An 11,642-nucleotide genomic window follows, 5' to 3' on the forward strand; every position below is an offset into this window, starting at 1 on the left:
CCTGTCACTACAAGCGTCTTATGCTTGATCACACTTTCTTAATTTAATTTATATAGTGTATTTAGTATTTAGTTTTGTTAGTTTTTTTATCTTTCTTATCTTCTACTGTCTTTATTGTACAGTGGAGTTTAGTTATATGTTTATACTTATACTTATGTTTACCATTTCTGCTGTAAGTGCATGTTGTGTGTGATGTCTGTAGACTGAGACCCTTGAATTTCCCCATGGGGATCAATAAAGTATCTATCTATCTATCTATCTATCTATCTATGTGTGGCCATCTCTATTGCGGTGTGTGTGTGTTTGTAAACTCGGCACATGCAATTGGGGTGCTTTTCATGGATGCCAAAGACAAACAGATAATTCGAGCACTTATTCAAATGCAAATATTCTTACATGCACACATATTATATGTGAAAAACAGAGGCACAAATCACACATCATCTAACTTAGGACAATGACAATTAAAACGTTAAAATTAACGTTTAAAACAGCAAAAATACCTAAATTGAGTCAATCAAAGATCTGGGATGGTATCTTTAGGGCTATCTAGCTCCTCCTGGTGGTGAGTTTGAGGAATAGCTGATCACCAAAAGTTTGAACTTTGATCTTGAGACTGGTGTTAAAATATAGGGTGAAGATTCGACCAGATTTTGTCTGAACAGTCAAACTTTCTGGACCTGGGTTGTGTTTGACCTTGTGTGTTTGCCATGCAACAGTGAACAAGGCACAGTGCAAATAAAGTTGCAATTCAACACTTTGAAATAGGCTAGTGGGTGGAGTGGGGATGGAAGCACTTTGAACTGAGGAATCTGTTTTTTTATCTCGTCATTAAGTGTATGTTTAATGATAATAATATCAGTACTGTGGACACATTACGACAACACAGTCTATGCAGAAATGGACAGGAACCTAACTTGTACAACAACAAGCTTCCTGTGTCAGCCCTTGACATCAGAGTAATAGGATAAAGGTAAGTGAGGGGTGCAGTTTGTTGTTTGTAACTGGGTGGATATTATATGATTACAAAATTATATTGGTTAATTTTGTTGTAATGTTTAAAACTGATTTTGTATGGGCATGTTTTGTAGTCTCATATACAGTTTACATGCAGGGATTGAAATAGGATTTGATCATTTGTTTCTTTATAATGTCCATTCAAGAAAAAAGCAACCTGGGGTAAAAAAGCTCCTCTAGCGCCATCCTCCTCAGTCACTTACCACTTCCTCTTCTTCTTCAGTACTTCAAAAGCTGCAGATTAACATTGCAGCGCTCTTTCTCAGTGAAGGACATTCTTATATGGCGAAGAGGGTTCACCTCCAGTGTCTGGGATTGTATGCAATTCTGCTTCATCTTTCAAGTGGAGGTAAGAGTCATTATTAACACTGCTATTTTACACTGCTCTCTTGAAGATTAGTCAACAGTATTGTCACTGTTAACTGTAAGGATCTTAGTGTAATTATCACATATAGTTATTAAACACTGTGAGTCCATTGATTGTCTTTGATGTTACAGATAAAGTGGTTTCCATCAACACACCTCTGGGGGAGAATGTCACGCTGCACTGTAACACATCTGGAATGGATATAACAAAAATCATATGGTCAAAGGATGGGATCCAGGTGTTTTTATATAGCCCAGTATTGGAAGACGGAAAAGACAAAATCAAAACAAGCTTCACTTCAGAAAGGATGAGTGTTGATCGTTCTACTATGGTGCTGCATATATCTGACGTGCAGGTCTCTGATGTGGGAATATACACATGTGAAGTAACAGGTTCTCAAGCCCAAAAGACAGAAACATGGAACTTAACCATTACTTCAGGTAACTGCTTTCAGTCATTCCATATGCATTCCTGTACATTCTGCACATTGATGTGATATCACTAATGATCCTTGCCTTATCACTCATAGTCTCACCAGATCCATCCCAATTGATCTACATCAGCACTGCTGCCTCAGGGGCAATCCTCATCATCTTCTGTAGCATATTATGTATTTACAAGTAGGTACAAAGGTTGATTGAGAGTATCCCTATTTTCATGGATATGTAGTGATGTCATATGTGTAGGCCTGATAACATAGCTTCATTGAGTTAACACCACAATTATCATTATGTTACCACACAATACTATATTTACACAGACTGAACTATAGTACAACCACAAATGTAATATACGTAGCACACAAAATGACCTATTTCTGTTAACATTTGAACTCAACATTTAACACTCAGCAGCTTATTATACTGTAAATTATTAATTAAATATTATACCGGCTTAAAGTACATGCTATCACACCCTTATACATGTATAATGCTACTATTTGATCATGCTTATGACGGTACTAGTACTTTCCCATGGAATATAATTCCATCATTATCCATAGAGAAACTAAATGTTTTGCTTCTTTAAAACAAAGGACTACCAGCTGACATAGATAGAGCTACTATTGCTAGCGATAACATCCTCACAAATATTATCACTATTTAAAACATGCTGATTATGTGAAATAATGTTTGGAATATATTTGCACAGGGTAATGAAAAAGAAGTACAACTCTGGGGGACAGGCATCAATACAGTCAAATGGACCAAGAGAAGTGAGTGCACTATTTTACTCCCCATCCTACTTGCACAACTATAGCACATCATATGATTAAGGAACAGATACATTATTGGTATTGGTATACATTGTGTGGTATAAAACACTGTTTTATGCTGTATACCACTTTTGTGTCACTTGTAGAATCACCTCTTATCTTAAAGGAAGGTTTAACTCTATGGATATTTGTTATCAAACAACATTATTGTTTTATACTAATGGTCATAGCATGTTTGTTGTTGCCACACATTAAGTTTTGCATGAGTATTGTAACAGTGAGGGAAGAGGGTGTTCCTGAATTCTTTGCAGACTTCAGAAATCCTTACTCACTGTATTTTTCTCTTTGCACCTATGCTATGAACAATGAACAACTGAGATAACATGCTGAATACTACAATATACACAGGGTGCGATTTGTGACGCCCCCCCCCCCAAAAAAAAAAAAAGAAAAGAAAAATAAAAAAGAAATAAAAAATGAACAAACGATTCATAGCCTAGTAATTTCATGGCTAACTTTAGTTTACCGTTGTGTATGACTTTAAACAGCGAGTGTGCTCTTTCAGTATGATTATGAGCTCCTCTAATGCTTAAGGTACATTTTGACAAGCATATAAATTTACCTTGTTCTTGCCAAATCTGAAATGACTCCTCTACCTTTGCTGTCTCCATCCTTTCTGTTTTTGTTGTGTAAAAAAACATTGTATATGATGTCATTGAAGTCTTGAGTTAGTGAATTGGCTAACATTGTTTGTTGGTAACCAAATAGCCTACACATCGGGGATCAGTGAGGGGTTAGGTGTCTTGCTCAAGGGCACTTCAGCCTACTGGTCGGGGTTTGAACCAGCAACCCTCCGATTATAAGTCCGAAGCGCTAACCAGCCACGGCTGCCCCCAAGCTACCCATTTATGATTGGTTACACGGTCAACATTCTGAAATGTCCTGCATGATCAAGGCCAAATTAAGCAGTCACGCAGCCACTGTGTCAGCAGCACAGTGGCTACGATTTGTGACCCCCCCCCCGAACATCGCACCCTGGATATACAAGAATAACATGGCAGTATTTAGAATAATAACAGACAAGAATTTTTGGACTTTTGGACTATAAATAATTATGACCGCTGCGCTATAACTAGTTTGTGGGCAAGTAGCCCCACAAGGATGACACAAAACCATTGATTTTCATTTTGATACGTCGCCCACCCACTGCACCCGCCCACCTCACCGGAGGATAGGGCGGAAACAATATCTCGAGAACCATAGGGCCTAAGATGACCACATTTTTTGTAGGGTAAAGCTATTTGCACCCCTAGTACAATTAGCAGTGTATGCTATTGGTACCCTGGTGCAATTAGAAGTGAATTCTCTTTGTACCCCTGGTCTGGTACAAATATCAGTGTATGCTATTCGTACCCTGGTGCGCACAGCAATGTGTTCTATTGATACCCCCTCTGGTACAAATATTAGTGCATGCTATTTGCACCCCAGTGGCAGTGCATTTACTCTGGCATATTGATGACACAAAGTAATAATAATTAAAAAAAACGAGCAACATGTCTTTTTGTTGTTACGTCACAGGGTGTGAATAGCTCAGCTGTGTAATAGACACTCTGAATAAGGTATGCTGTTTGCATCAATGTACAGTATAGTTAGAAGTGGATACTATTCGTACCCTGGTGTATAGTAATGTATGCTATTTACACCCTGGTGCGTGAACTAGCTAATTGTTGCAATTAAAACTACCGTTTGAGAACCGATTTCTTGTTCAAATTGCGCACCTTCTCTCCAGAGACGTTGGTACATGTGCACACTCACTCTGCCAAAATGCATCATGTGGGAATCAAACCCCGGTCTCCCACATACTAAAACCATGTCTGTGACCACTGCACTGCCTACTTTAACAACTAGAGGGGTGTTTGCAGGTAAACTTATAGTTTATAGGCCTGAGCGTCATATTCACAAAATTTCTGTTAACTAACAAACTGACGGTTGTATGTGTTCACTGAACGAAGATTATGAAAATAAAACCTTTCAATCTGAAACTGAATTTGAACAGATATTAGTGCAGAAACCTTTCAGAATTCTTCACTTTCTGCTGACGAAAAAACAAATGTCTGCCATGGTTTTTGTGCACGTGAGCAACGTCTTTTTGTTGTTATGTCACAGGGTGTGAATAGCTCAGCTGTGTGGCCAAGACTATTCGCACCAGGGGTGTACTGTAAATAGACACTCCCATTTTTTGCATGCCATCTCAACCCATCCCATAAACGGAATCTTTGGCTGACATATTCTAAACTGCACAACATGTGATATGTAGGATTATTATGACTCTGAGTGCATGGCAAGTTTCGATGAATTTCGTTCATGGTGGGCCATACAATATAATGTCAGGGCCCTCGGAAGTCTACCAATGAAGTGTGGAGCTACTTTGAGCCTCGTGAATGGTGTAAAACAGTGATTTATTTGCATGGCCAGGCCGATGCCCGAGGCAAGCTCTTTGAAAACCTGTAGCATCAGCTAACTAGCGGCAGATTTCGGAGTGCAGGGGACAAGCCGAGATTAGCTATGAGACAAAAGTTCACACTCATTATCATGTTTCAACACACTTTAGGTCAATATCACACCGAACTTCTCCTTTAAGGGGCCATGTCAACCCATCCCATAACCACTCATTTCATGTATAGCGCCACCTAGTTAAAAATGAAAAAGCCAAAATGAGATGTTGTAATCACAGGTATCTCTGACCTGACATGGTCAAAACTGCACAAAATTGGAAGCGCAGGATCATTATGACACCCTCTGAATGCACGCCAAGTTTTTTGGAATTCCGTTCATGGGGGGCCATACAATAAATTAATTTATGTGTACATTTAGTGACTGTACACCAACAGAGTTTTCTGTGAATATCTTGAGAACCGTAGGGCCTAGGATGACACATTTTTTGTGTCATCCTAGGCCCTATATGTTTGTTTGTATGTTTGCCTCCAGGGGCCATGTTAACCCATTCCATATGCACACATGTGCATAAACAGATACACACGCGCACACATGATACACACATAGTAGACATATGGGTAACACTTTACGGTAAGGGTACATGAATTATCATGAATTCATGCCTGAAATATCATGAATTAATCATGAATTAATTCATGATTTGTGCATTACTTTATTCCGTTCTATGTTATGAATGTTGTGACTCGCTTGTAGTTCTATCAAATCCAAGAGCGCGCAGAAAAAGCGGAACGTTAGACTAGCCAGCCAAGATGCAAAGATTGAAGAAATTAGTTATTCTATCCACCGAATTCATCGGATATAGGAGGAACAGGATGAGATTCTGAGAATGCAGTGAGAGAAGGAAAGGTAACCTAACATGCCTTTTAGCCCAGTTGACGTATTGGCTGCAATATGCAAAATATAGCTGTAGCGAACAGGCACAAAAGTAGCCTCCCGTAATACTCCCATTTTATTCAAAGGTAGAACGCTACTGACAACTCCAGGCTTCCACGCATGCTTGTTTGTTTACACCGAATACAAGCTGAAGTGCAAATCGAAAGTAGGCCTAACGTTTGCCTACTGCCACCATCAATGCAGATATTAAAAAAAAACAAAAGGGATAAAAAATATATATATCCTTGATAGCCTATGTTGGGTTTTGTGGAAGAGAAAATGGACTGTTTTAGTAGTAGTATTAGGCAGTATGCAGTCAGATAGGTCACCATGGGCATATTTGGATTAGCTACAGATGGATTCACAAATAAATAAATTAGCCTACATTTGGCATATACAGGATATACAGGCTACATATACAGGATATACAGGCTAAATGCAAATATGGCAATGTATTATATTATTTTACATTAACAACGTGTAGGAAAATAGAACAGACTGAAAATAAAGTAGGCACTGATCTTTAAAATCCTGTTTCCTGTAGCCTAAATGGTGTCAGTCATTCTTAATATTCGCAGTTGGTGCACTGGCATGTTTAACTGTTAGCTGCAGTGTAATGTTAGATTATGTGTAAGTTAAGTACAGAAGTGACTGTGCGCCCAAATTTTTGTCTGTGCTCCTAGATTTTTTAACTTGGGCGCACAAGTGCTCCTGGAAAAATATGTTAGTGTAGAGCCCTGTTAGTTATTGTTATGTATCAGAGATATATTTTCATACGTAGTCTTCTATTGTTTCCTTCACAGGGGCAGGATTTTGAAATGTCACAACAAAGACAAGACCAGAGGATAAGCAGACAGAGCAGTCAGTATCTGGAGAGATACAACTCTGTATATGGAAAGTTCTGAATCCACTATAGGCATGAGAGTGCAATGGACAGAAGTGAAGCGAGTGGTTTTATGTCACTATACAAAAATGTATTCAAATAGAACATTTTAGTCTTGGATTGAGCCCAGGACTGAACCATAGAGTTCAAATAATGCATACATCTACAGTGCAGCATCACCGAAGACAAACAATTGAACCATTTGGAAAACAAACTTCACAATAATCATCAATGCTGGTTATCTCAATGGACTCACATTGTTTAAATCAGAAGCCATCTGTTTAAAGAAGCTAATGAGCTACATGATTTCATATTTATATTTGATACTCCATACTATAGATTGAGGACTGCGTAGCACTGTGTTGATCCACCCCTCTACCTTCACAGAGCCACAAAGTTGTATGCCAAAGTGACAGAGGCTAAAAGTGACGAGTAGCATGCTATCATTTAATTGGATAGCCAAGTTTGACTATCACCTATTCAGGCCGGTGATAGGGTAGTAGCTAAAGAGGCTAAGTCTAGTAGTTGTGAGATTCCCTGCTGCCACTGTTGTGCCCTTGAGCAAGACACCTAACCCTAAACTGCTCTGGGGAGACTGGCCCTGTAATAATTGATCTGTGTAAGTTGCTTTGGATAGGTGTTAGCCAAATGAATAAATAATGGGAATTAAAACTCTTCAGACACAAAATATTATTACAGCAGTATTGTTCATTGTGATAACTACAGTTGATGTTAGCATTTTAGCATATTTATTGACATTACATCAATACATTTCACTGTTCTTCTCAATACAATGATATCTTAATTTATTTGTAATGTTTTAATGGAAATGATTGTATAAGTAGCCTACCATATATATGATGCAATAAAAAAATAAAATAAAAATGTATTTTTTGACAAATGTGTGTCATTTACATTTGTGATAGTTTGTATTTAGGGTTACTAACAAAACAGTACCTGTCTAATTGCAAAACCCAGCTTTTACGATAAATCTGAGCACTTTACTTTATTATTTTCATACTTTTGCATGTACCAGAATACACCACAGCAGCACATTAACTCATTGAGTGCCTTCCTTCCCATGCGTTGAGTGCCAAAAACGTAATATTACGTTTTTAGCTTTTTTTTTAAATTACGAAACTAGACACTCTAGCACACCTTATATGTGATTTTGATGAATGGAAATGAAATATATGACGATCGTGAAACTCATGAAAACGCACAATCTGGACATTTTATCATAACTCGCGTTGCCGCTTTGGGTCGAATCAGTGACGCATGCACGTCAGGTCAAAACCAGGCAATTTTCGTGGGTCTATCACTAGGTGGCAGTCTCGCCAGGTCTCGTTGATCACTTCCCGGAAGGTTTACACAAGTAAGTAACAGGCAACACTTCATATTTCATGAAAGACGTTATATCTCCATTTCTAGAAAAAAACAGCATGGGGCAGACTGTAACATTTCACTGCATTGTATGTATGTGACAAACAAAATCTGAATCTGAATCTTAGATGTGTGCGTTTCACACGCTCTATAGCTTTGCAGTCCAAGAATACACCATAGCACTGTACACATTTCTCAATTATGAGGTTCCCATGTCACCCATCATTCGTGTTATAACAGATGGCCTGCTCTGGTTTAGTGCATCTTGCTTTGATTATTATTATCTCATATTTTACCATTGATTTTGTTGTTTGATATTTTGGGGAGGATATATGTGTGCATAACAGCCATCACTACTGCTATTAACATCTGTTATGAAAAAGGCTTTAGTCAATAACTAATGTGTTGAATTTGCATCTTTGTGTGTGTGTATGTATCTGTGACATTTATTCTGAGTTTCTTTGTCTATCCTGATGGTGAGTGATGGATTTGTGCAAATAAGCACTGTGAGGTTTTGTGTCACACTTTCTCTCATGTGTGAGGGACAACTAAGTGGGCTTTGCACAAATAACCTTTTTTGTATTGCAAACTGACATGTAACCTTTAGCAGTTTGTGTTAGCATTCAACCACAATTACACCGCAAACCAAATAACTACACAGTTCACTATTAAGGTTATTCTCAGATGACCACTTCCGATTCTCTATGCCCTCAACAAGCCCTCGTCGTCCTATGATTATATACAGTTGCATGAAATGAAATGATAAACCAATGTTTACTTAATAAGATATAGACATGGCAAGATGGAAGACCTGTATACTCTGATATTAAAGGCACTCATTTCTAACCCTTAAAGGTTGTATCAGCGATTGCAGGCCAAAAAAAGGCCCAAACGTAAATGATCACATTCATCTAATCTTTCCTAACGATCCGCTAGCTGCACACCCCATAAGCAGTCCGTCAAAAAAACGTGTCTCTTTAGGCAGCCTAGGCCCTGAGATCTGCACACAAAAACAAATGCTATCAACAAGTGTTGCCAACCACTCAAAGGCAAAATAAAGTGTTCCAACTAATAACCGACGAGATGCGCGTTCAGGAGAGTTTTAATTGCACGGGAGAGAGTAGCGAACTAGCTCTCTGTTTTGTTTGAACATCAACAGAAGTGACGTTACCCAGCATCGCTGATACAGCCTTTAACACTTTTGTCACATTCAGCGAATATATGTTATGATCAGCTAGCTCTCCATTCTGTCAGTACAAAAAAAATAAAACGAGGTCTTAGTACACACCCCTGGCTCCATCAACAGGAAACAACCTAAAGTAGAGTAAGTTGTCCCCCCAAAAAAACAAAACTGTTCCAGCCAATCACCAAAAGATGGGGATGGTGGTTTGGGGAAATGGAAGGGAAGTTTGAGGAGGGGATTGATGAGTTCACTCTCTGTTGTTTTGTTGATGTTTGGTTCAAATATCAAATCCAGAATCGCTGACTGTACCTTTACTGTAATTGACTTTGTTTTGTTGATGTTCGTTTTGCAGAGTTTGCTGTTTTGTATTGTAATAACATTTTTCATATTACATTCACATTTATTAAAAACTCACTTACAGTGCAAATATACGTTGTTATTAGTTGAAGTGTGGAAATTCAACCCATTATCTTGGTCTCTTGGTTTGCACCTTGCTTTAGCATAGACTAATACAACATACATACTGGATGTAATTCTAGACTTGATCTAATTGACTTCACATGCAGTACAACTGGGCAGAAAGTAGCAGCCACGGTCATATGTGTGGTGAGTAGAGTGGAAGGGGATTTGAGAGGAGGATTGAGGACAGGCAGAGAGAAAGATAGATTATGCATGTTTGTGAATGTGTGTGTGTGTGTGTCCGTGTACAAGCATGCATGTGTGTGTGTGTGTGAGTGACGGAGAGAGAGGAGAGTAAGATGAACTCATTGCTCAGGGGAAACTCCTTGATCACACCACAGACAGGGGGGTTGGAAAAGAGAGATAGGGGGCCTCTTCAGTCTCGACAAAAGGTAAATAAGGTGCTCTCCTTAGGCACCAATATGTCTACATAACAAAATAAAGACATACTGTAGAGTATGAAAGACTGCTTAACGTGTCCCTTGAAGGGTCATAAGAGATGGACTGTATTCCTACAAAGACTGAAAAATCACAGCTTATGGCAACGTAATCACAATGCATCCATTAAACCAATGAGAGTAACATCCACCATCAAGGAGGGCAAAATCCAATGGAATAATGATCATTGCACCAGTGTAAATTAGCAAAGACAGTTGAGTTGCGTCTGGCGCCACGATACACCAGGTATAAAATCATATTATTTCAAAAGGAAATTATATCATTCTACGCCTGCAATATGGTTTCACATATGGACCCTTTCAACAAGGTAAACAAAAACAATGCTTGAACATTCTATTTGGGCCCCAATCTATTTCCTCTGCATTAAGATAACATATGGAATGTTAAAAAGGAAGTCTTGTGGGGCCAGCTATGATGCTGATGTCGCCTAGTGCTGACAACAACCCCTGAACAGGCTCAGAATCCCAGGACACACACCACAACACAGACAGATGTTTAAGAAAATGTACAAATCTTTATTACATACAGGTCAAAAGCATTCCACCCACACAGGTTTCGGGCAAGGGTTAATAGGTCAGCATTGGTCACACAGCACAGCTAGGATCTTAGAAACAAGTGAGTAGAACCACACCATCAGCTACCATGGGTTTCAGAACCCTAGTCACATCAAGACATCAAGCAGAGTACCACAGCAAATCTTGTTCACGGCACACAACCATTTGCACACGTGCACACTACGGATCCCCAGACCATTACCAGCAACTTAGCCTCCCAACCCCCCCCCCCAAGCATGGGGGCAGAAACATAACACACAAACAAACAAGTAAAAATGTCCGTTCGGTCAGGGCCCCTCCTGACCGAAACAAAAAACACAAAATCAAAATAAACTGAGTCTCACCCGGCCACTGTGCACCAAGTAGGCCGGGGAAAATTACAGTCTTTTATCCACTAGCACAGGACCTTTAGCTTGAAGCACAGCCAGTGGACTCTTATTTTGCCTTCACAGGGGATGGGGTTGGCGTGGGCACGCCGCCGCTTTCTTGGCGTGATGACGTCACCGTCCTGAGAACCCGGAAGCACTGCGCCACTCGACTCACTGCTGCTGACACTGTTAAGGAGTAAACAACCACGATGAGCGCTTTGCGGCAAACAATCACAATAACTTCATTCACACGGGCATTTACATGGGATCACCGTTCCTTTAGATCGGTTTGAGAGCGCAGAATAGTCTTAACCAGACATGTGGACTCGAGTCACATGACTTGGACTCGAGTCAGACTCGAGT

The 11,642-nt window shown here is 39.4% G+C and overlaps 1 protein-coding gene and 1 long non-coding RNA gene across 2 annotated transcripts in view; one reads left to right on the top strand and one right to left on the bottom strand.

Annotated features, from left to right (window-relative positions):
* LOC121693493 overlaps nt 1–674 on the bottom strand; it is a 24,332-nt gene extending 23,658 nt beyond the window's left edge. The window contains exon 1 of the long non-coding RNA XR_006025522.1: nt 664–674. This is a non-coding gene — a long non-coding RNA (uncharacterized LOC121693493). The remainder of the gene's footprint in view (nt 1–663) is intronic.
* Nucleotides 247–7,926, top strand: LOC121693285. The gene is made up of 6 exons (XM_042072615.1): nt 247–973; nt 1,241–1,366; nt 1,516–1,824; nt 1,914–2,004; nt 2,537–2,600; nt 6,794–7,926. Exons 2-6 carry the CDS (start codon nt 1,300–1,302, stop codon nt 6,893–6,895), a joined length of 633 nt encoding a protein of 210 aa, XP_041928549.1. The 5' UTR covers nt 247–973; nt 1,241–1,299; the 3' UTR covers nt 6,896–7,926.
* The last annotated feature ends 3,716 nt before the right edge of the window (nt 7,927–11,642 follow it).

This window comes from Alosa sapidissima, chromosome 2, assembly GCF_018492685.1.
Source record: "Alosa sapidissima isolate fAloSap1 chromosome 2, fAloSap1.pri, whole genome shotgun sequence".
Taxonomy (NCBI): Eukaryota; Metazoa; Chordata; class Actinopteri; order Clupeiformes; family Clupeidae; genus Alosa; species Alosa sapidissima.